The 25,818-nt window shown below is 39.0% G+C and overlaps 1 protein-coding gene across 2 annotated transcripts; it reads right to left on the bottom strand.

Moving 5' to 3' along the window:
* Window positions 1-789: 789 nt before the first annotated feature.
* On the bottom strand, window positions 790-25,585 carry VIRMA (vir like m6A methyltransferase associated; the record flags this gene model as incomplete). 2 transcript variants are annotated; one of them, XM_083858047.1, is made up of 24 exons in its annotated part: window positions 25,512-25,585; window positions 23,046-23,161; window positions 22,720-22,806; window positions 22,277-22,325; window positions 21,640-21,805; window positions 20,600-20,722; window positions 19,569-19,871; window positions 17,711-18,863; window positions 16,132-16,623; window positions 15,255-15,409; window positions 13,235-13,317; window positions 12,680-12,773; window positions 12,006-12,550; window positions 11,216-11,451; window positions 10,233-10,485; window positions 8,475-8,692; window positions 7,163-7,295; window positions 6,351-6,503; window positions 4,549-4,709; window positions 4,193-4,289; window positions 3,069-3,235; window positions 2,587-2,918; window positions 1,614-1,757; window positions 790-1,145 (listed from the first exon to the last, which is right to left on the bottom strand). In XM_083858047.1, exons 1-24 carry the CDS (start codon window positions 25,572-25,574, stop codon window positions 988-990), a joined length of 5,481 nt encoding a protein of 1,826 aa, XP_083714173.1. In that variant the 5' UTR covers window positions 25,575-25,585. The 2 variants fall into 2 exon arrangements, with proteins under 2 accessions (XP_083714173.1, XP_083714174.1); XM_083858048.1 differs by lacking the exons at window positions 790-1,145; window positions 1,614-1,757; window positions 2,587-2,918; ... (6 more) ...; window positions 10,233-10,485; window positions 11,216-11,451 and having other exon boundaries at window positions 12,000-12,550; window positions 19,575-19,871.
* Between the last annotated feature and the right edge of the window lie 233 nt (window positions 25,586-25,818).

Here is a 25,818-nt window from a genome sequence, read left to right on the forward strand (position 1 = left end):
TCAAGTACTGACATTTCTTTATGAATTCCTACTCCTCAAAGTTTTTCTTTTTGCTCTGTATCTCAGTCTAATCCCAGGAACAAAACTCCAACTCTTTATAGACAAGGTTTAACATCACTACCTCAGTACATGGTTGCTCAGGTTATATACTTGTGTCTCTGCCTCTCCTCAACTATGTTAGGTAGAGGAGAGGCAGGGAACAAATTAACTCCAGGTACTCTAAGGGTATGAGTATCTTGTTTTCAAACTGAAAGTATACACTGCTTTCCAATGAAATAACTCTTGTGCTCCTAATGGATGAGCTGGAGTTGTAAAGTAAGTGATGGAATGTTGACTTATTCTCCCTGAAGCTAGAAACGATTTTATTCAAATGTTACCTGGTGTGGGACTTACAAGTTTCTAATCTCATTACCGAAGATGTACATCAAAACCTACAAAATTACATTTACATTTGTATTCTTCAACAGATTATTTTCAATCATTCTATGCTGGCAGATATGCCTCATTCATTAATAACCCAAACTGGCTAACAAAAACAAAAAAAAGAAAGGAAAAAGGGCTAATGGCTCTAAACCTGAGAGAAGAAACCAAAATTGCCTTACATACATATTTTTTAATTTTCTTGCAGTAATAAGTCACACACAAAACACTTGTACCCTTCTTTTGGCACAATGAATATTTAAGAAGTCCTTCAAGTCTTAACTCAAAGACGTGCTTTACTGAACATTGTCTACTGAAATCCACAAAAAAAAAAGAAACATTCTTTCAAAAGGAACAAAAATTTTACAATTGTACACAAAAAGTCTTGAATTTTATTGAAATTTCAAGTCTTGTATCAAACAAAAGCTTTTTCTTCAGACAAAAATATTCTCTTGGTGTCCTCCAGATAACCAGAAACTCTGAATTGGTCCATTAGTGACGCTGCTTTCTTTGCCATCTTCACAGAAGTCCACAAGGTTGAGCTGGTTCCACCATTAGGTCTTTATTTTATCGTGTGAAGGAACGTACATGACGACCTCTTCCACTGCCTCCACTAACAAATTTCCCTCTTGAGCCACCACTGCTACTACTATTAGCACTTGTCCAAGACGGTCCAATTCCTCCGCGGCCTCTGGAAGCACGATCGCGAGGACTCGGTCGGTAGCCTTAAAGCAAAGAAAAGTATACTCAGTTGGAAAAAAAAAAAAAAAAAAAAAAAGAAGCCCTAGGCGGAGTAGCTGCTGCAAAAGCATAAGAAACAAAACCAAGATGAGAGACAAGACAAACAGCGTCTGTTTCCTCCTTTTAACTTTCATTTTTCTCTTAGGCAAGCACTGCTGCTTTAATTGAGCTATGATTACCATGGAGGTACGAAGACAACCGAATGACAAAAGTCTGAGTGCAAAATTAAGATTCTGCCATCAAGTGTTCAATTCAGCAAGTTTTATGGGTTACAGGGTCGTTCGTATGAGAGCACGTATTTGACACAGTCTCAGTGACAACTGTTCATATATGCTTAAAACATTTGCTGAATTTCAAGGTGTCTGCAGCATCCTTGCATGGTTTCATTTGTAAAGCAAAAATGAAATTCAAGGAATTCTCTATAGTTCGATGCCCATATGAATACCATGTACCTGCTGAACTTAATGGTCTCAGTGGTGGCAGTGGACCCCTGTTAAAATTGCTTTGACCACCTCTACTGTCATTGTAGGTTCCCCTGGGCGTACTCTGTGCACTCCAACTTGAGCCTCGAGCACCTTCACGACGACTGTAATTTCCTAGATAGGGAAAGAAAAACCAACACATTGTTGAGCAAACATCACTGGGTTTGAGGCGTTTTTTTCTTTCAATCTTCACAATACTCAGGGTGGTAACATCATATTTACACACTTCAAATAGATAAAGATACTCTGTATCAACAAACCTCCAGTATTCCAACTTGAAGTCTACAAGTTATTCTGCACAGAATCAAGGGAACGGATCTATTTATCAGGCAAGGACTCAAGTTTAAAAGGATTCTCACATTTTCTAGCATACTAAGACAGACTCATGCTTTCAGATTTTGTGGCGAAATAAACCCTAGTATTGATAACTTTATAAACAAGTATTTTCTGTTTCTACTTTGCAAAGACTTGGCCTAATTATGAGATAGAAGGAAAAGGAATGCAATCTTGTCTATCTACAAAAGAAATATAACTCTCTGTAGGCTACAATCTCCAGGTTCACTGAAAATTGCATCTTATTCTTGTCAGGATCTTCCATCTTCTAATTCCAAAGCCTCATTTAAACCTAGAGATGTACTGTGGTGCTTGATTTCAGGAACTACCATGTCACAAAAGGCAGAGAAGTGTTGCTGAAACAGCTGACTCCTTTTGTAGAAGAGAGGCAGAAAGGCAGCAATGGAATTCACAGCCTTGTTTCAACAGTACAGCTTTGGAGGTTCTCATCTTCAAGAGAATCTTTCCTGGTGCTAAACAACTCATTGCAACAACACTGCTTCAGGAAGACCTCACAGTGGGGATGATAAACTGCTAGGAAATTGGGTTAGTATTACTGAAGCAATTTTAGCATGTATTTGCTCCAGTTCTAATACTGGAACCGACATACCTTTTGAAGCAGGTGGTGTAAAGAACCTGTTCTGACTGTGAAAAGCTCCTCGTCCTCCACGATTCCCTGAGAACCCACCACGTGAAGAAATCTTCTGTGACACTTTTGGTGGCCTTTTGGCTGGTGGTATCCCATCTGGAGCAACCACTTCTTTGCTCTCTGCAGCAACAAAATCATCCACATGCATGGAGGGTGGCCTGCTCGTGTTCTGTTTCCTCTGACGGAAAATATCGTGTGGTCGAATTCCTTGTCCAAATCCTCCCCTTCCTCTTCCTCTGGGTGGTGGCACAACATGAGCTCTCTTCGCAGGCTCTATGTACTCAGATTTCCCACTGTCATGACAAACCATGATTGAGTTAGCTAATGTAACACTGTACTACTGATGGTCAGGCATTCTCCATATTGGAGATGCAATTTGAAAGGTATTTGACGAGATACAAAACAATGCTGAAGGCACTGTTAAATCATTAAACTCCTTTTACCTTGAAGTTATGAAGGTCTCATGCTTGTGCTTGCCAAGCTTGAACCCCTTTGTGGTTTTTGTGCGTCCAGGAGATGATGGTTCTGACAAAAATGATCTCTCCAGTTCAGCTTGCAAGTCAAAGTCACTGCAGCCCTTCTCTGACAGTTCAATTAAGTCAACTTTTACCTTCAAAGAGAGTGTTTAATCAAATCATTACTAGATGTAACGAGAGAGTGTTTAATCAAATCATTACTACCACCTCAAAAAAAAAAAATAGAGCAACAGTAACAAAATAAAATACACAGCAGAGCTACAGCAAAATTATCTTGACAGATCTGAACAAAAAACACAAAAGGAGTGAAGGGCAGAGCTCTCAAATATGAACATCTGCCTTATCACTCAATGATCTGCAGTGGGCCAATTCTCTTGCTTAAGTTACAGTCCTATAAATATCACTTTTATACAGTTTTGGTTTTGCTTAAGAAATTAAAACATAACTCTCTTTGCACATAAATTAGAAGAGTAAAACTGAAAAAGAATTAAGGCAATGAAGTCATCAGAAACTGATTATTTCTCACACAAGAAATTAAGACACTGCCAATTCCTTAGTTCTAAAAAACCAGGAATGGTACTGTATTTTTCACTATTAGCTTTAAAGTTTAGATTACAAAAGTTTCAAAAACTGTGAAAAGCATTAGTGCACATAGTTTCATTTACTACTGCCATGTTTCCCACTTTTGTCACATCAGAGCAAACATTTAAAATTAAAAAAAAGTGAAGTTATCAGGCTCTTGTGGATATTACTGCAATGACAGAAGACAAGCAAGTAAAAGAAACTACATCACATTCTTTTCTATGTTCAATACAAACTGATGAAAAGCCTCAGCAGTGCAAAAGCAGTTTGGGACTGACAAACAGCAACTGTTCCCCTAGGGTACTGCAAAAGATCGCAATTTGGTAGAGGCTTCCAAGTCAATCTGAAGGCATTTGATAAACCCTTTAACAAATGCCAACCTCTCTATCTGGGTCAAGTCAGAAAGGTGAGGAAAACAAACCATTTGACCATATGAATTTCTGATGCTACTATTTCAGATTAACCCTCATTTTTAAATCCACTTCAGATAGGTTAACGAAGCCTTTTACCATATCCAGGTCAGTGTCTATTTCTTCAGCCTGAAAGGGTGAGAACCACATGGACTTCAGCTGGTCATCCATCACATCTGCCAACACGTACGTGGTCCTACAACAAAACGATGCCAAAGGCCTGTTTGGTTATGAACCACAAGCAGCTGCAAGTGTACACAGCACCACAGAACCTGGGGTGAACTTTGCTGCCTTACCCTTGATACTCACATGATGTTAAATATAGTGGGACTAGTGGGTAGTAGTGACAACAGTGCTCTTTAGATCCTGTTTCTAATAGACTTAATCTACATATGCATAAATTACTCCATTTTCTCAAATCACAGGTAGACTGATGACACACTCAACCATTTTACCTGTTGTTAAACAAATTCTGAAGAGAGTCTGGTGCAGAAAGAGTAGGCTCAACATCTTGATCACTCAGTGGACAAGCATCACCTGCTGATTCCAACATCTGCCTTACTCCAACAATGTTGTCCAGTAAGGATTCGAGGCCATCATCTTCCTTAGAACGATCCTATGTCAACACAGAATAAGTCTGAATATTTTCCCCTCCTCAGAGAAGAAAAAACGTTTTGTTTATTTATTAAAAAAACGGGGAGGTACTATACAACAGTCTATCCAGTCACAAGTAGTGAAACTAAGACACCTGAGTACACAAACAACAGCAGAGAGCTCCTAGGTGTGGTATTAAACAAACCATGTCACCGCATGCACATTCAAGGTTTCATTCCCAGATAATGCAATATCCTTTGTAACAGTCCCAAGGAAGACACTACCCAGGTTTTATTTAAGAAGCTCTCTCTTAAAGCATTCCAAAGTCCTGTATCTTCTGTTCCTCATTCAGAACAATTGTGGCATTTAATCTCTTACCTAATAGATGCAGGCAGCCAGGGAAGGGATAGGAGGGAATATAGCACTTGAAAGACATTTGTGATCAACAGGCTGTGGAGCAGCTGTTTCATGGACTCTCTTAAATTAAGCCATCTAACTGCATCAGTTACATAGAATCAGATTTGAATATCAGAGTTAAGTTTGCAATTATAACCACAGAAAAGTTGGATGTATTGAATTCTGCACATCCTCTAGTCCAGTCCCCACCATCACTGCTTGAAGCAGGACTGTAATCAAAGCCAGATCAGGTCAGCCATAACTTTATCCAGTCATGCCTAAAAAATGTTCCAGTGTCAGAGCACCCACAGCCCCAGTGACCTGTTCAGTGCTTCACTTCTCTCTCAGTGATTAATTTATTTTTTTCCTAATATCAACCTGAACCTCTGAAGCCACAATTTGGGATCACTACCTCTTGATTTATTGCCTGGAATTACCAAAAGAAGTTTGATTCCATCATCTTCGTTGCTATCTCCCCAAACAGCCTGTGGTAAACTCTGAAACAGCTCCTGAGCCGTCTCCACCAGGCTCAACAAGCCCAGCTTCTTCCTCCTCTCTCTCCAGCACATGTGCTGTAGGTCCCTGACCACCTCAGTAGAACCCTCTCAAGCTTCCCCAGCACTGCCCAGAACTGGTGAGAGGGCAAAGCTGGTCAAAGGTGAACACAACACTCTACATGAGAGCTCAGCAGCAGTGATGGGAGACAAGGCCCCTGGATGTGCTCAGAACACACACACTCACCTGTTTCTGGTGACTGTGCACTGTTGGCCCACATTTTGCCTATCAACCAACATAACCACCTGGCTCTTTTCAGCCCAGCCTGCAACAGGGCAGCGGATTATCCTGCTTTCACTGCAGACCTTTGCATTTTTCCTAATGAACCACACAAACTTTCTGCCAAATCAATCCTAAAGCATTTATGGAGGTCTCTCTGGATTGAGGTTTTGCTGCACGTCAATTAGTCACCCCTGCCCCTCCATCCTACTGGTATTCACAAAATCACTGAAAACGTATCCACTGTTCAGGCCTCTGATGAAAACATCCAACAAAATCCAGCCCCCAGTATTAATTCCACTTGTTACCAGTCACCCATAACATCGAACCACTGCTAAGCTGGGTTTCCTGTTTATTACATTAATAATCTGCTTCACCACTACCTATATCCTCTGCTTGTAGGCATGTGCTGCCTTCCATGACACCATTAACTGCCTGGCCTCTTTGGATGTGCTAATAGAAAACATCAACTTGATTATTTGAATTCTTTTACCATAACATGTTTTTCCAGATCAAGAAGCAAGCTTTCTGGTGTTTCTTCTTTGTTCTGCAGTAGATGTTTTAACTCTGCAGTGGTAAGACCCAGTGTTCTACCTGAATGGGATCCATCTGTTTCCATAAGGCTTCCATCATCTCCACAACACCCCTGAAATATTTGACAGTTGGGGTATAAGTACTCATAAATGTTCAGTACTTCTGGACTGCAAACCACTTTGAATTCAAGCACACATTAGAGCAAATCTAGCAAAATTAGCTAGCTCTTGATTTAAAAACATATGATGTAAATTATTTTAACAAAGTACACTTCAACTAGCAAGTTTATATACTGCACCAAGACAAATGCAACCCTTTTCTGTCTGTACAAGATGAGGTCTGTATCACAGAATTAACAAATATTTTATCACTCTTTCTATACTACACATTGATACAGCAGCTCTCTAACAGGATGCTGTGAATCTAAAACCAGGATACCACAGCATTATCTAAGTTGTCTAATTATGTAACTTATCTAAATATCACAGCAAATCTAAAACTGGGATACCACTATTCACTTATGAAGTCAGTATGAACTGATATGCCATTCTTCCTACTGAAAAACCCTCTTACTTACTAAACATATATCCTGCCCAGCTTTCACAGATTTCTTTGAAAACTAAAGATGGCACTAACACTACTGATGGAAAAGCCTTACCCAGCAATCTGCAGAATCAACTCTTTTCTGAACTAATTGTTCCTGAACATGTCCCACACTGCAGATTTCAGAGAAATGAACTGAGTTTAAGCATTCAATACACATTCACTTACCAGCGTATCAGAGTTTAGAATCTGTCGCATAAAATCCAAAAATGAAGAGGCCAGTTCACCTGTGTCTTTGCTGAAACTAGTTATTACTCGCTTTAATACAGTGTACAGAGCATTGCTGTGTTTTCTTAGAGAGCTGTTTTAAAAACAGAAAGAGGGAAAATACTTTATTAGTAAATAACATTGTGACCATTTCACCATAACTGGTTATAAGAAAACTACATATATGCAAAATAAACCACACAAATTTTACAATTATCAAGTTCAACCTTGATCACAAAGCTGAGGCTTCATTATTTTCTCTGTACTACTCCTGTTTTCACCAGTACTGTCTGTAGATATTTCAGACTGCACATATACAGCTAGATATACTACCTCCAAAACATTCCAAAAATTACAATTTCATCTTTAGCAGAAAAGGGACTGACATACAGAAATATGTGCTTGCACAAGGACCTTATGTATGAAGCAGGATTGTGCCTGCTGCTACAATTTCACTATGTCCCATGATGCCTAACTGCAAAAAACAAACTTTAAAGGCAACACGAACAGAAATAGCAAGGCTGTGCACTGAAGCTGACAGCTGGACACAGGAGATCACAGAAAGGATGGCATCTGTAAATTGCTATTTTTTCATTGGTGGTTGTATGGCTTCTTGCATCCAACAGCACAACTTGAAGTGTTTTGAGCAACCTTGTATTGACACGGCTCCTTTTTCTCTCTGCAAACCTCACCTTTTGGCCTCTGCACTTCAACTTCAGCAAACAGAAACAGGTCCAAATACAGAACAAAGAATCAAATGTCAACACAATATTGTCCAATACATGTATATATATTCTGTTCAAAGTGAGTGGAGTTAACAAAAATAGTTTGGACAAAACAATTCATTTCTAAAGCCTTAACTGTCTGGAGGTCAGAACACTCAGGGAAGTGCAAAACCAAATCCCCTAAAAATAGAGGAATTACAGACAGTTCTCCAGTGTTCCAGATGAGAGCTCTTTGAGTGTCTCAAAAGGGAAAGAACAAGAGCACTATATCTCATTCTAATCCTCCAGCCTTGAAGTGGGGAAACAGAGTGTACAAACCTGTTTTCAGTGCTTTGTCTACTTTTTGAAGCTAAATGCTTCTGTATGCACACTCCAGAAATTATTCAGAGGGTGAACACCAAAATACTGAGTAAAACACTGAAGTCCCAAAGAGAAACAAAAGCTTAGGTGCCTTATCCTCAACATTTTCTACTAAGCATGCAGGAAATTATTTCACACTACAGTTTGAAACAATTTTAGGCTGTCAGTGAGATCATAAAACACCATACCTCTTCAGGTGGTAGAAGCCATAGTCATGCTCTGTAAGGAACATCATTGTCCGGATGCATGTCAGCAGACAGCTGTAACTGCTCTCAGAATTCGTTAATGTTTCCATCAGACAGTCACAAATTAAGGGCATTAGCTCTTTGCTTGGTAAGGAGTTGGAAAGCTGCTCTAATTCAGACACTGAGCCTTCTGAAGAACTTGGTAAAATAAGTGCAATATCCTAAAAGAAAGATTATTATATGTATAGTAAAAATGCATTCTGTATACCTGCAGTAAATATAAACCATACATGAAATCAGAAGCACTGGGTTCTTTCACTATCCCTTTATCATCTCATTCCAGTATTTCCATTATTATTGACCAGCAAAATACTAGAGTATTCTTTTTGTTCAGTTCTGTTAAGGGTTACAAATCATTATTTATTTCTAAAACATAAAAGCTTCAAATTCTGAAATATCGTAGCAGAGCTAAAATAAAAGCCAAATACTCGTTGGGTAACATACAAAGTTTCCTGCCTAGATAGTCAATGTGTCCATCAATCTCAAAACACTCCCCCAAAGAGGCTGAAGCTCCTTGGCTGGTCCAGCCTGGAGAAGAGGAAGCTGAGGGGTGACCTCACAGCCATCTAGAAGTGCCTTAAGGGGAGTAGCAGAGGGACAGGTGCTCTCCTCCCTCTGGTGACCAGTGACAGGACAGAAGGAAATGGAATGAAGCTGCATCAAGGGACATTCAGGTTAGACATTAGGAAAATTCACTGAGAGGTTGGTCAGTCACTGGAACAGAGTCCTCAGGGAAATGATTAGGCAACAAGCCTGTCAGAATTCAGAGAGCATCTGGATGACACTCTTAGTCATGGCTTAGTTTTAGATATTCCTGTGAAGAGCAGGGAGTCGGACTTGGTGATCCTTATGGGTCCCTACCAATTTGAGATATCCTTTGATTTTGTGGTTCTGTGAAAATTAAGAGGCTGCAGACACCACCTAAGGAGTTCAGGACCTTCCGTCATTTCCATATTTTACATAAAATAAAACAAGATTGATTTTCCCAATGAGTTTGTATGGACAGAGAGATCTTGTTTATATGCAATTGGCTGATTATCTCTACTGACCAACAACATCCAAATGTCTTTTGTGTAACTGGGTAAGCACTGCATGCACTAGTGAGACAAATAATGACATGCAAATCTGTGCATATATTAATGACAAACTACCGGGCCTGTCTATGAATCAATTTTCAACTAATATTTCTTACCTTTCTCTAGTAACTTCTACTTTTTTTTTTTTTTTTTAATGGAGGAGTTTTACAGTACCAGTATAGCATACATATCTTTATGTATGTGGAATACATTTGGATTTGGAATACATTTTCTAGAGGTTTCAGTTAGACCACTAAGAATACATATTTATTTAACTAGGTAAGAAATGAACAGTAACAAGTCAAATTTTGTCAGTGGCCCACATGGAAAAATGACATCCCTCTCTGAGCTGATGGGACAGGAAATCTTTGTGCCATTCAGTTTCTGGTCTCTAATGAGCTACCAGAACAGTGCACATAATGCAGAAGACATGTCATAAAATGGAAAGTATTTACATTCAAGAACAAGAAGGCAGATATCTGCTAAAGTAGCCAACCATGCACACTTTTTAACAATGTTGATTTTTTTTTTAATTTTGGAAAAATAGAAAGTACTTAAGAAAAACCGCATTTAATTTGTCTCCTACAATAATCAACACATGTTATGCATTAAATATAGCAAATACCTGATCACAGAGGGACTGCAAAAGGGAAGTTACGTATTCAGCACACTGTTGATGAGTGACATTGTCACCAGCTGATCGCATCAAAGCCAAGAGCTCCTGGAAAACCTCTGCGTACTTTTCATCTCCTTTAGTAGTTCCATTGATAAGATGCAAAATAGCCAATTTACAAGCTTTATGTGAAGCCAGGGCATCCAATAAAGCGAGCAGTCTAGTGGTCTGTCCAGAGTACTGTTTCTCTTTATCTTCTGTGTTGCTGAAAGGGTATCAGTGCATTGTGAAAAAGTTGTTTTAAAGTGATCTATGACACTATAAAAACAACATCACAGGACTCATAATTCTGCATTTTAGAAAAAATGCACCTAGTTTGCACACTTAACCTTACAATTCCATTTTCTTTTTGAAAACTGCTCAACTTTCACTAAAGAATTTCTGGTCACATCATTAATTAATCTATTATGCATTTAACATACTGTAGGGCATCTAACTGTATAAGATAAATATGCTGTTATGTAAACAGTATCTAAGGGCATAATTATGCTTTAAAGAAAGAGCACTCAGTTTTAAAACCCTCTGAACCTGTATCATTCAACTTCCTCCAGTTTACAAGCATCTACATGCATATGTAATCCCAGTACATCAAACTTTACTGGCCTACTCTTCTTATTTATGTCATACAGGTCCTTAAAAGCACTTCATAAGTGAAATGAGGCTTTGCAAGGCCAGCCTGAAAAAAATCTTCCTAAAACACTTACCATAAACATGCAACATAAAACTGTCTACATCAAAACTCAGAGGTATGAGCTGGTTCTCTGGCAACCTTAAGCATTACCAGGACACAGCATATAGCACTGGAATGAGAATTCATTCAGCCCATGAGGAATAGTATCTCCAAAAGCATTTTCCTCCTGCTAAATCTACTGCGCAGAAGCAAGGTGAATTTAACAGTTCATGAATGAAATCTCTGCAAGAGAAAACAGAAATACCTTTGGAGGTCTTCTACAATTAGATCCAACACCGTCCTCATGATGAGAAGCGCAGTGGGCGAAGCCAAGTCACAGAGCTGGACACAAATCCGCCTCAACATGTGCTGGATGGGCTGGCAGGATGACCCGGAGAAGGATCGAACGATCTCTTGTATCAGCTTGGCCTGCACGTGGAGGTGCATACTCCACAGCTTCCTGGTGTTGAGTGCCACTGCAATATCATGGGCTTCAATTACCTGCAGGAACAGAGGGGCAGGAGGGTTCTTCCTGTCAGTTTTTATGACAAGACCTGAATTCTATCATCATGTATAAACAAAGATGAAGTATGAGGACTGTCCTCATTAAAAATACGGAATGTCATTTTCATTGTCATCAAATGACAGGGCATGAGCCAGGAAATTAGGTATTCCTTCAGGAGCATGGATTGTCACACATCTTTTATGCTTACTTATTAAAGATCACAATTTCAAGATCTATGACAAAAGAAAGAAGAACCTTAATATACCAAGTTCAGCATTTGGAGCTAAGTTAAAAGCTTCAGAGACAGTCATTTAACTAACAGAACAGGAGTCTAGATAATCTCACAAGGGACGAAAGAACATATGACTGCTAACTTAAGAAAAATGCTCCAAATAACATCCATTTTGGCTCTGTTGAAAAAGACTTATCTACAAAGAATCTGTAGGAGCACAAATGCCTTACAACTTTAATTCATTGTTTCACATATCTCTAAAGGATTATATATAAAGAAAAATTCTTTATAAACTAAATACTAAAATCTAAGTTATACCTGAGTAGTCTGCATGGGCAGTGGAAGAGGCAACAATTCTGAAAGCAATATAAGTCCAGAGAAAAAGCCTTCAGGAATTCTCAAAATTGAAGAAAGAACTTCCTTCAGCATTAAAGACCACGTATTATTCGCCAAAGTTTCCTCAGAAATGGTAAGTTTTTCATTAACACCTTGTGTAAAAGTCAGTAAGATATCAACAATGTCATTCTGGATTTTCTGTTCATCACTGTCTAAGCGGCCTGAGAGAGGAATAGAGCAGAGGAGCATGTGTAAAGAAACAAGTGCTGCAGGAACACGCATGTCCTTGAACTCAAAGGATCCGCCCCTCAGGAGTTCTGTCAGCATTGTTTTAAGGAGTGTGAGTGTGCAGCGGGCCATAGAGATAGTAGTGACTCTGTGCAGTGTGGTGCCCATGTTGACATGGAGTCGCCAAGGCTGAATAAGGATGCTGTTCAGCTTCTGTAACACCCGGATGAACGTGTCCATTCCCTCGGAAGAGAAGAGCTGAATAACTGCCAGATTCCATTTAAGGTCCTTCTGTTGACCTGTACAGAAAAGAAATAACATTTCTGTATTTCTCCTGGGCAATCACAGTTGCACTTTAGCCAGGTTTAAGTAGAAGACTCAGAAAACTAAGATTTGTACTTCAACTTGTACAAATATATCAGCCATACCTTCTACCAGAGGTGGTGGACACGCAATATGACAAAGAACACGAAGTGCAGTGGGAAGACCAACTCCATCTGGGGTCATCAAACTGTCAATATTCTTTTAGGGGAAGAGAAAAAGAAAAAAGGCTTAAGTCTGTATTACAAGGAAGGACTTTATGAGTATATTGCTGCTTAGTATTCAAATTCTGTATTTAGTCACTGTAAGTATGTCAAAAATGTAATTATTTCGCCTTTCTGTAAGCAGTCAAAAAATAAGAAAGAAACAAAAAAAGAGCATCAACATTTTGCATTTGCAAAATTTGTGATTTACAGGAAGCTAATATATCTAAGTAATTAGATATTTGCGTCATATATTTACCTTAGATTTTGTTTCAATAAATATAACAATGCAAGACCCAGCCTGGATCATAACTTTTAATAGAAACATCTCTTTTGGATAACAGTACGTATTTTTAAATACCATATGTTAGTACATATCTAAGACAAAATATCAGACTACAAAAGGTCTAAGTTTATAGAATATAAATAAAAGATAGTATCTACCTATATTTTACTGACCTGTTTGATATATTCAATAAGATTTGGAATACAATTTATTTCAAATCTAAGATTTTTCAAAGGTTCAAGCCACTTGCTGAGCTCTGGGGGAAAAAAAGAAGGACTTAGGTCAGTGAATTTATGATCATAAAACCTTTTTTGAATCAAAATGTACTTAATTTACCCAATAGGTACTAAAACCAAGTATGAAATTTGTGGGGCACATAGTGCAGCTGTAGCCAGGTGAAAAGCATCAACAAAAACAAAACTTCAAGACAGACAATATATATTATGCACACTGAGAAAAGTTGGCTCAAGTCAATCTGAAGACAATTTTCATCTCGTTATCTGCATTATCTGTAATTAGACATTTTTTACAAATGACACTAAGGGGCACTGTCAGCTAAAGAAAAGAACCAAAACACATTCCCTTTAATATAGAGAATAGGTAATTACAAACTGAGTACAAAACTTCTATTAAGTGCCCAAACAGAGCCAATCTCTGCCCTGCACTGAACTCACATTAGAAGTTCTTACAGATTGTCAGTCTCTCTCTTAGTCTAGAATAACCTGAAAGTCCCATGTTCCTAGGATAAGACATTTAAAGATTTAAAAGAAGCCATTGCTCCTGAAAATATTTATTAGAACATGAAGATCAAGTGGACATGAACTGATGACTCAGACTGATTTCATGATTCGGTTTAATAAATTAGCCCTGCTTCTCATGAAGCAGTCTGATGATCAGGTGAGGAGTAAAAATAAGAGCATGACAGAGGAGAGATTAAAACTAAAACTTTGGAGAATTCTGATTTCTTTCAGTACATTTAAGTTTTGGAAGCAATTATTGGTATGTCTACATGAGCCAGTTAACCAGTGCAGAGCACAACTTTGGACATCAGTTTCAATGTTCAGGTGTCAGAATAGTCCCCAGCAGGGTTTTTCTGAGTGTCCCAGGCCTGATCTGTTAAGTCAACACAAGCTGGGAACACACCAAGAGACAGCTTGGACACCAAAATATGTAGTAACAGGGTACCATGGACTATGCCTGCCTAGGTGCCTTAAAACAATCCCAGGATTATTTAGTAGTAAAGATCCTGTCAGACTACATCACTGCCCTGGTTCCAGCTGGAACAGAGCTTGTTTTCCTCCCAGTAGCTGGTTCAGTGCTGTGGTTTGAATTCAGCAAGAGAACAACATTGATAACACACTGATGTTTTGGTTGTTGCTAAGTAGTGCTTACCCTAAATCAAGGACTTTCCAGTGTCTCATGCTCTGTGAATGAGGAGCTGCACAAAAAGCTGGAGAGCACAGCCAGGAGAACAGACCCAAACTGTCCAAAGGGGTATTCTGTACCACAGGATGTCATGTTCAGTATGAAAACTGGAGAGTTGCCTGGAAGGGGCTGATCACTGCCTGGGGAGGGGCTGGGTATTGATCAGCAGGTGGGTAATTGCACTGTCCATCATTTGTTTTCTTGGATTTTATCTCTTCTCTCCTCTTTATTATAATTATTATTGTTGTTATCATTAAGATTATTATATGTTACTTTTTTCAATTTAACTTCTTATCTTAATCTATGAGTTTTACCTGGTTTTCCCTGATTCTCCTCCTCATCCCACCAGGGGTGGGCATGGGAGTGAGCAACAGTGGTGTGGTACTTGGTGTCCAGTGGGGGTTAAACCACGACAATAGCAATAGTAAACAAAAATAAGACTCAGCTCACTGATTAGTTAGTCCACTTTTACAGAAATTTTCCCCCTATTATCAACGTAGTTTGAATAATTTCAAACTTCCTGTAATTACCCAAAATTCACGACAGCTATTTTACTTGAAAAATAATTTAACTATAAATAATTTCCTATTTAACTTTCATTAACAGAAAAAAAAATTGCATATTATCTCAGTGACTCAACTAATCAGATGCAACTGGAAAAGTAATTTCATTATCCAAGCCAGACAACTGTGAAGCACTAATTACTCATATAAAAAAGATTTCTTCTATACATTCACACAATTCAGTTGATAATTACACGTACTGTACCTTGCAACTTGGTGTTATTTTCATCTGCTTTACAAAGCTTCAGCAAAGGTGCTGAGTGCTGTTCCAGCATTTGGACATCACTGGAAGATTGTACCACCAGCAAAACAAGGATGCAGGCATAATTATAAGCAACTGACTTCTTAGACTTTGAGTCTCTGAAACAACAAGGATTTTCTTTAGATCTCAGCTAATACAACTGGATATATGTTGGATTTTCATTGTTTGATCCCTAAAAATCTACCTACAGAACTTTTATCTCCAACAAGGATTGCCCCATAATCAATAAAAGAAACCCAAACAATTTCCTCCTATGCTTTTGGTAAGTGAACACTTTCTGCTGCATTATACACATTCATATTTATTTCAGCACCAACAAACCATGAGATCCAGTCAAGTGGCATGCAAATATTTTTATGTAATTTCATCTGTTTCACAAATAATTTTAAAATCACTGCTACCTAAAGTAGTACAACTGCCTGTCCTGAGAAAACAATGACTGTATTTAACATCTACAAGAACTTGAAGAATTGAGAGATTCCCACCCCTGAGTAGTGTGCAGTACTCTCTGTACCCAGTCAAGCCTTTTGCTTGTTTCACAGGCAATAATTTATGCTTGAATGAAAACTGCCTACTTACTGATTTTTTTCATATAATTCAAAGCTTGTCCTACATATGTTACAAGAACTTTGTGGATGACCTACACAGATTTGGGGTATTAAGTACTTGATTACAAATGACAGGCCTGATTTTGTATTACAGGCTTCTACTTAAAAGTTGGTTTGGTTTTAAATAAAAACATCAGGATATAAAAGGAAAAAAATTATATTTACTGAATTATTAAAAAAAACTGAAGGAAATAAATAAATGCATACATTACCCTAAAGCTTCTTTGGAATAGTACTCCATTAAAGTAATAAGACTTTGGAGATTTTTTTCCAGACTGAATACATGAGCCACAGCAGATCTTCCCACAGGGTTAAAGGTGATCAAGTAAAGGTTGTGAAGTGTTCCCAGCAGGTCTGAGTGGTCAGTCTCCTCGCTGGCTGTGCACCGCTGGAAGTGGCAGAACAATTCCGAAATGCACTGTAATGTCTGTGTGGAATGCAGGAGCCAGAGGGCAAAAGTATCCTCATTGGCACCATCTGACTGCAGACCTTCCTCTTGATCTGCATCAGAAAACTGACAAAGTGCTCTAACCAACAGGTTTGTTGCTTCGTGCTCAGAAATAAAGAAAAGGAGACCCTTCTGTGACTGTGCCAGGAACCGCAATATATCTCGGATAGCCTGAAGCACAGCTGGATGTGCACCTGTCACTGGAAGAGACAGCAGCAAAGTAATGCATTCCAAGAAATGGTGACTGTGAAGATATCTGAAAAAAAAAAAACAAACAACAAACAACCAAAACCAGGAAAATAATCAGCAATGTTACAAATATTTGTCAACATGCACAATAATGTTTTATAAAACTACGTATCTTCTAGCTTCAGCACTTATTGCTCTGCGGACTACAAGAAATAATAACTCATTGTGAAGTAGTACAAAATTTAAACCTTACAAAATGTAACTGCTATACTATTTACAAGAAATAAATCCTGAAATTCTGATCGCCAAAAAAAGAAAAAAAAGAAAAAAAAACAAACAAACAAACAAACAAAAAAACCACCTCAACCATATCTACATACACAAAGCAGGACATGTATTTATTTAAATAAATTTGCTGCATCTGAATCTTCAGGAATGTCAGATTCAATATTTTAAACGTGCTAGGAAATCAATCATTATAGCATATCTAGCAGGCAATTTCTGAAGACTCTTTGCATGTAGATGCTTATATTCAGCCATGACCTACACACTGCTACCAAAGAAATCTGTCGGCATTTAGAGAAATACTTTCTAGACAGAAACTTGCTAACAGAGTAAGAACCCACGGGATGTTTTAACTGGCTGAAGGCAGGCAGGCCTCAGTTCCTCTGCCTGTGCTGTCAAAGTGAGCTACAGAGACACAACCCATGACCTCTCCATGAATCTGAGGCCAGTTTGCATCTTGCCACCTCGACATGTAGATTGAGGAATTCCAACCTATTTTATCCATACACACAGACATGTTCCAAGATTCAAATGAAACACTCTAAATTCACAACCATTTTCAAACTGGACAGCACCTAGCATAACCTGTCAGCATCTGTGAATGCAACTGAAGGGCGAGCGTATCACCAGTAATAAGGAGATGTTAACTTCTGGTTAGGTGCATTCTAGGTTGATTGAAAGCCAGCAAAGTAACAGGTACATTAACTTATCAAATTCTCTTAGACCTTATATGCACAATCTAGAATCTAGACTAAAAGAATTAAGTGACACATTTAGCAAAGTGTTATTCAAAAAAGCCACCCTTGGAATGTATCTCTATCAAGCTGGAGGAAATAACACTCTAGAAACTGGATTTGCAACTACTGTACCTGAACAGGACAGGGTAAGGATCCTCCCTTTCCGGAGGGCCCGTGATGCGTGCCATGGTCGGGAAAGATTTCACAGGTGGCTGAATCATTGTATGAGGAGCAGTTTCCATCAAATGGAAGATCTCTTCAAGAAGACTAACAAGTTTTTCCATCTCTCCTTCACTTATATTAGAAGATTCCAAAAGATGATCCATGTCCATAGGAGCCTCCACATCGTTTTCATATTCTTGGTTGGTTCTTTCAAGTCCTGCCAAGTCCTGGTCCTGCTCTGGCTCTGTGTGATTAGGAAGAGGAGGGGTGTTCTCTGCTAACTGATCAACCACCTTTTTAATGTCTGACAGAATCTCGTAGAAGTGACATTTCTGGAGAATTGCAGAACCAGCTGTAACAACTCGCACAGTCTGATCTAACAGTATGAGTTCCAGGAGTTTCTGATAACCACTTTTTTCATGTACATCTGTGCCACCTCTTAGAAACATTTCCATTCCCTCAGTCATACTAATGACACTATCCAAAGCTTTAAAAGCATTAAGTTTAAGGGAAGATGATACATGATCTGCAAACAACAGTTCAAACAACACATTAATAACTCCTGCCTGCAAGAGCACCGTTATTCCTTGAGTCCCACATTCTGCTAATGAAGACACCAATTTTGTCCCAGCTTTGAGTTGCCGAACGTTCAAAGCAATGGGCTGTTTGAGAGCCACCTGAAGGTTTAAAGCCTGCAGGGTCCAGTCTACTAGCTGGGTTATATAGTCTTGCTTTGTGTCTTTCACCAGCAGGTAGCTCAATTCTTTTACTATTAAACTTGGAATTTCTTCTAATGCAGTGACCCACTTTGCACCCCTTTCCTCTTGATATAATTCCAACAGTTCAGTTAATTTAACTGAGCCTTCCACTGCCCCTGAATTTTCTTTTTCTGGTTCTTGGTCCTTTATTTTAGCAACTTCATTTTCAAATACAGTCTTGTAAGGGCAGCTGAAGTATAAAAGTGGTCCAAGCTCCTTTTCAAAAGGTTCATATGTCACAGGAGGCACAGATGCCAGATCCTCAGGAGTATATTCAATATCAAAGCTTGGATACTTAAATGTTTCACGTTCCAGATCAGCAATTACATCTTCATCACTTGAAATCTGCTCATAGCCATCATCTCCTAAAAAGAGAAAGATTAAGTTACCAAATCAGTTATGAATAAACCAGTTCATAACTGTGGAAAGTATCTTCCAAATACAAAGTAGCAATTCATTTTACACAAATATAACTAGCTAGAGAATAATCACATACTAACATACAAAAAGCCTTCTCTCTTTCAAGACATGAGTGGAAAGTGCCATGTGACAGGTGTTTTTTATGTAATAATGGAGTCATTTAAAAGAATGTATAAAGCAGAAGGTTTAACTAGAGGACACATTACTACAAGTACATTGTCCACTTTTCTTCCAGTGATTGCATCTATCATAAAACTTCTAGCCTGAAATTTTTGCATAGACATAGGTGGGATCTTCAAGTAACACAAGAAGATGAAAACTAACTCTACTGCATAAACAACTTCATTTGGGTTTTACTTAAGAAATAGTCTTTCACCACTTTCCTACACTTTTAAACAAAACAAGATTGAATGTCCATTCTCACCTATACAACTGTATCTACTTTCCTCTATTTATAGAAAGTTTTACTATAAAGGAATAAATATTCCATAGCAAAATACTGTTCTTGAGATATGTCATGACTACAGATAAGACAATGTTGCAATAACCAAGGGAAAAAAATTCAGTTTCCTTTGCACGTCTTCATCATGAAGGAGCTGCCATCAAAATTTCATAAAACTCTTTTTTTTTCTAAACTCTTTACAACTTATCATCACCTTCTTCCTCCTCTTCACCCTCTTCTTCATCTTCATCATCTTCCTCCTCCTCATCTTCTTCCTCATCAGCAATACTCTCTACTGTTTGACCATCATCATCATCGTCGTCATCGTCATCCTCATCCTCCTCCTCCTCAACATCCACGTCATCATCATCTTCCCCTTCTTCTGGTTGATCCTCCTCTACTTCCCCATCATCAGAATACTGGCTTTCTTGATGAATGGATGTTCGATCAGGAGAAATGGGCTCAAAGTAATCTTCCCTATGGTCCACATCATCTTCTTTTTCCCCAACAACTAAAAACAAATACAAAGTGTCAGAAATAAGAGCACTTTTCTGAAATCCAAAGATATTGAACAGGACTGGTCCTATGAGTGGATCCCATCTGGCCCCATACACTTGGGCACCATTCCCTCCTTGCTTATTAAGGGTTCATTCTGCCCCATGTCTGTCTTCCAGCCTAGTATGTATCCCTCTGCATCCAATAAAGGAGATTCTTCTCAGCCCTCTTTTTTTTTTTCTGATATATTTATAGAAACATTTTTATTGTCTTTAATGGCAGTATACATGTTTTAAGTTCCTGCATCACATACACTAGAGATACAAAAAAAGCATCTTGAAAATCTTTACATGATTTGACCGAACACAATCACTTAGTTCAGTAGGACTATGAACATGCAGACTTCTTGGTGCTTTAACCAGTACAGAGACCAGGTAACTTGGCAGATGCTGCAAAATAATGAAGGACAACAGATGCCAGGGCCAACAGAACACTTATGTAAAACATGAGCAGCATGTTCAACAGTGTATTGGTCAACAGCCAATATTCTCAATCTACTGTCTTCTAAAATGATGTAATTTAACAAAGCCAAAATTTTTTTTCCTCATATCCCTTTCCAAAAATTGAATCTGTCCAGCAAAAGTAATAGCAGACAAGAAACCTCACACTGGGCAGGATCACAGAATCCTGCCTCCTCTAAGCAGTGATGTGCAGCAAATAAAACACAGTCTCTTCTCATTCTACCTGACACTGGCATAGGTTCATCTTCATCATCATCAGGAGGAGGAGGGCCTGGAGGTGTCCTTGGTCCCCTGGGTTGTGGTCTGGGAGGACTGCCATTGAATTGGTCTTCTTTCTCTCCATCAACTGTATTTATTGGGAAAATAAAAACTTCCACTTAATGAAACCACAGGAATAAAAGCAGAAAATTTGGGGGTTTCAGTGCTACTTTTGACTGGGGAACACCATTGCCCAGCTTTTATTTTATCTACACTCTGCATTACATGAGGCAACTTTCTAAAGTCACTTTTGACAAAGTAATTTTTGATGTAAACAAGAACTACATCAATAAACAAGCTTATTAACACTATTGATTTTTTAATGTAATACTTGTTTAAAACGTACATGAGTAATTGCCAGTTTCGGTTTTGACACTACTCATATTGTAACTCTATCAACAATATCTGATTTGCTTTTAAAAGAAAAGTTTACACGACACTCAACTGGTTTTTACGGTTTACAATTGTTTTTAACTGCACATAGCATTCGAATTTTGCAGTCTTCTAGCCATACTTTGAACAATAGTTCTAATTTTAAATCTAAAACCAAAATTGAAGCAGAAACTTGACCATGGATTCTTTTAACGGTTGTTTTAGAACCAGTGCAGAGCTCTCTTCTGTCACGTATCTCACACAAGTCAGACAAGCACAGTTAAATATGACTGTGAAATTTTTTTGTTATGATTTCAACATATTCTAATCACCTTTTTTTATATTCCAATCATCTACATTGTAATGAGTTCACACAAGTAAAACTGAATTTTGACCATCTAAACTAACTAGAAACAGATCAAATAAACCACTCTCATAAAAGCACTGGATGAAACCCTACTTAAAACCATTCAATATAAATTTAGAAGAAAATATGAAACTAAAGACGTAATAAAGAAAAATGAAAGTCACTGTAATCTAAAATGTGGAAGAACTGGGGATTTGCTTTTCTGATGGGATACTGTAACACTGATTTGTAAAAGAAAAAAATCTCTGTCTTCTCCCCAGACTCACCGTGTTTTGGATTCCTTTTCAATCCAGGCTGCTGCTGGGGAGGTGGAGGTGGAGGGGGTGGTGGAGGAGACTCTCTCTCATGAGTTATGACCCTGTCAACTGAGCCATATATTGCTAAAGTCAGACAGTTGTACCACCCTCTAAGAACCAATCCATCCGTGTTGACCTGTTGGGTTTTCAAAAAAAGAAAAAGAAAAAGCCCTTAAAGACAACTTTGAAACAGTTACTCAAGTATCACTGTATCAGTAGCTGCATAAAAGCCAAAGGAAAAATCCAACATTAAAATACCTCTTTATCCCACATTTTGAAAACTGAAAAAACGTTAAACACATCAGCCATTGCAACAAATAATCTTTCTCTAAAAGAAATAAATTCCTTGCAGAATATACATCAACTAGATAGATCCCTAATCTACTACAGCCTATTAATGAAAAAACATCTAACAAAAAACCAAGCCAAAAACAATATTTAAAACTACAAACAGACTAAATTAAAGAGTATCTAAACTACAGGCAGGTTTTAGGATAAGGTTTGAAACAATAAACACTACACAGTACCAACACACCACATGAAACCATATTTACACCTAAATGACAGATATGCAGGGAAAGAAGAGGTTTAAATCCCACTGCATTACCTTTGCATTGGGCCTGAAAATAATTGAAGTGTTTTCATCATATTCAAGGCTGTTAAATGAAAGATACAAAGTCATTTTTCATCAACACAAAGCACATTTACAGAAATAAAACACAGCAATACTAATCACACAAGTCAATAATAAAACACTAAACAAATATATACGAGAGTGAAAAATCACTTCTTTCTACAGAATTCTTTGCATTAATATATATGGGCTCTGTAAATTTAAAAATAACAGAAACTTTTCTTACGTTTAACCTAAACTTCTGTCCTTCCACACTGATCAGAGAAAAGAATAAGAACACAAACTAGCAAAATCCAAACCAAACATGAAAGTCATGGGAGATACAGAATTTTCTATTTCTATGTGGTGTATTCTCTGCACTATAAAATTTTTCAGGAAGGTAGATAATGAATCACATTAATCTTGAAAGAACTTACCTTCCCAGCCGATCAAAAACAGGGGCACTTGGTTTGCTGACATTGTTGAAAAACAAGTCCAGTTGAAATGAATGGGGGGATGTCTCTCTAGAAACAGAATAAAAGTAAAATTAAATTAGATAAGCTCCTTCTCAGAGTAAGCAGGACTACCAAGGGGAAAAAACCCACAAAATTATACTGTTTAAGTAACGCCCCAAAACAATTACAAGTTCAGCAAAGACATAAATGCATTTTACATTTTTATGTAGGAAGATTTGTTGACATACAAAAGTTTAAAAAACAGAGGAAGGTTTTCCTGAATCTGACAGCTGGTATCTTTCACTTACCCATAAGCCCTGTTGTCAGGCAAACTTGTGTGAGCTCTCACCCCTGGAGGAATGACTCGGACCTCATTTATGTAAACCACACATGGAAAACGAACCACATCAATATTGGTACTTTGCTACAAAACAAAGAAGAACCAAAGTCTGAGGAACATAAAACACAAACACCATAATGTACTTGTATTCTCTACTGATGGAACATGTTGCAATCTTAATTACAAAATTCAATTCTGTAAAATGCTAAACACTGATAAACACTGTTACACAGAAAAATTGGGGTTTTAAACATAACCTTGACACTTTCTGTATATTTAACATTATTTTTTCACAGAAAGTATCACTGGTTTATTTACTTTATTTACTGTCTTTATTTGCAAGAATCTTTTAAACAGTAACAGGCCATTTTTGTCAGACAGAAGGGATGTGTGGTGTAATTCTAAACATTACAAATTTAATATTTCAAACATAATATAAAAAATTATAACAACACTGCAAGTCAGTTTTGCTAGATCTGTACAAAAATTCCATAAGATGTTTTTCCAATTGTGCAATACCTGAAAACCTTTAGCAAACAGCATTTCTATTTACCACAGAAACAGCCAGTGTAAAGAATTCTTACACCCTCAGAAAAGGTGTTTGAGCAAACTAGGAAGTTATCAAACTTACAGTGACTTTCCATGTAGCAGCTACTAAATAATTAATGCCGGATGTCTTCTCTCACTATATTCACTGCATTAGATCTTATTACATTTATCCATCATTTTTAGCATAGATATGTTCATAAAACAATACACATATGTAACTTTATGTTGAATTGTAAACATATAAAGAATTTAACAGAAGCTCAGAGTCACATTTCCAATTAGCACGATGAATTAGCAGACTGATAGGAAAAAAAAAAAACCCAAACCACTGATCTGTCTATTAACACAACTAAAAAATGAAAATTAAAAAACAAGTTGATCTGCTGTCAAAATGTATCTCATCACAATCAGAAAGCAAATGAAACCAGCAGAAAGCAAGTACTAAAATTTTTAGAAAGCTAGTAAGCAATGAAACAGACAAAGTGGAGTTTTAAAAACAGTTTTTAAGATATGGTTTTGGGCATGTATTACTGTCTTCTAATAAAACCCATGCAGGCATTTTTTAGCACACAATACAACATCTTGGCCTGGGGGCTGATGTGTTACAAGTGGGTTGGTGGAACCAAAGGAATCCTGCCAGGACAGAGAGCACAGATGCACCAACAGGAACAGGGTGAGTGCAGCCTGCATGCAGTGAGGGCTGTGGGAGCTCATCTGCGCCTCTAAAAAAGATCTGAGTCATGCAGGAGACTCAGATTTCTGGAGGAAGGGCTGCTCTGGGGAGCTTCACCCCCAGGAGCACTGCCCAAAAAAAGACAAATTCCTCTTTAAATGATCCAGGATAATGTCCTGACAGCCATGCATCAACATCACCAAAACAGCAAAGTGAATTCAAGCCACCTTTCCTACAAAACATTAAAACAGACCCTACATCAGAACTGCTCAACAGCAGTTAAACTGCATGGCTAAGGCAAATAAATAATGTTATTCAAAAACACAGCAGTACTTTTCAAGAACTGTAAGTGCCAGTGCAACACTCATAACCCACAAAGCAGAAGAATTAGTGCAACATAAGGAAGGTTTTCAAAAAACACATAAAATACATAAGGTTCAGGTTTGGACAGTGTCACTGGTAAGCATTCAAATGACAGAAAAGTATTTAAAAAGAACACGATTAAAAATGTTCAACAAGAGAACAGAGGGTCCTGGAGAGGAGTAAGAGTGGCTACTGTTTCTATCCAGGGAACAGCGCTGGGCAACACTCCCCGCCTAACATTGTCTGAAACAGTGGAATTGAGCTCAGCCCCGGGCAAACCTGCTGCAACACCAGCAGCTTCAAAGATGCTCAGGATCCCAACAGGCTCTAAGTGCAATATCTGCCAAAAAAGTCTGAAATACTCATTGTGTGTAAAGTGAATAAATCTAAGGGAATATCTCTCAAACACAAATACATCTCAGCTACACAAGAGCATCAGGAATCTCAAAAGCGGCAGGGCACGGCCGTCTAATCGACGTCTTCCATTATCGCCTTCTCGAAGCACGCTCATCTTCTTTGTTCTCCGCTCGCCTCTACTCCCCGCCGCCTCTAAATCCCCGCTCCTTTCCCACCACCCTCCGCCCCCTGCCAGAAGCACCTGGGGCTGCCAGGACAGCGGTTCAAGCAAGGCTCGGTGTGAGGCGAGGCGGGGAGGAGGCGGCAGCCCGCCCGCGACGGGACCTGCCCTGGGGCTGTTCCTGCCCGGCCGCCGCCGGGGCCCGCCCCACAGGGGGCTCCGCACGCCCCGGAGGCCCCGGAGCGAGTGAAGGGGGGGCAGGCAGTAGCGCAGAAGAACGGAGAGGAGAAGGAGAAAGGTGAGAGGAGAGGCGGACCCGACCCCCGCCTTACCTCCGCGCTCTGGTGCTTGAACGTGTCCAGGAACAGCAGCTCGGTGGCGGCGTCCGCCGCCATCTTCGCCGGGCCGCGGGGGACGCGCTTCCGGCGCGCGCGACAGCGCTTCCGGGCCGCGCGGGCGGGGCGGGACTGAGGGCGGGAATGAGGGCGGGATGGGGCGGGACTGAGGGCGGGAATGAGGGCGGGACTGAGGGCGGGATGGGGCGGGAATGAGGGCGGGAATGAGGGCGGGAATGAGGGCGGGACTGGACTGAGGGCGGGACTGGACTGAGGGCGGGACTGAGGGCGGGGGCGAACCGGG

Source organism: Zosterops lateralis, assembly GCF_965231275.1.
Source record: "Zosterops lateralis genome assembly, chromosome: 1".
Taxonomy (NCBI): Eukaryota; Metazoa; Chordata; class Aves; order Passeriformes; family Zosteropidae; genus Zosterops; species Zosterops lateralis.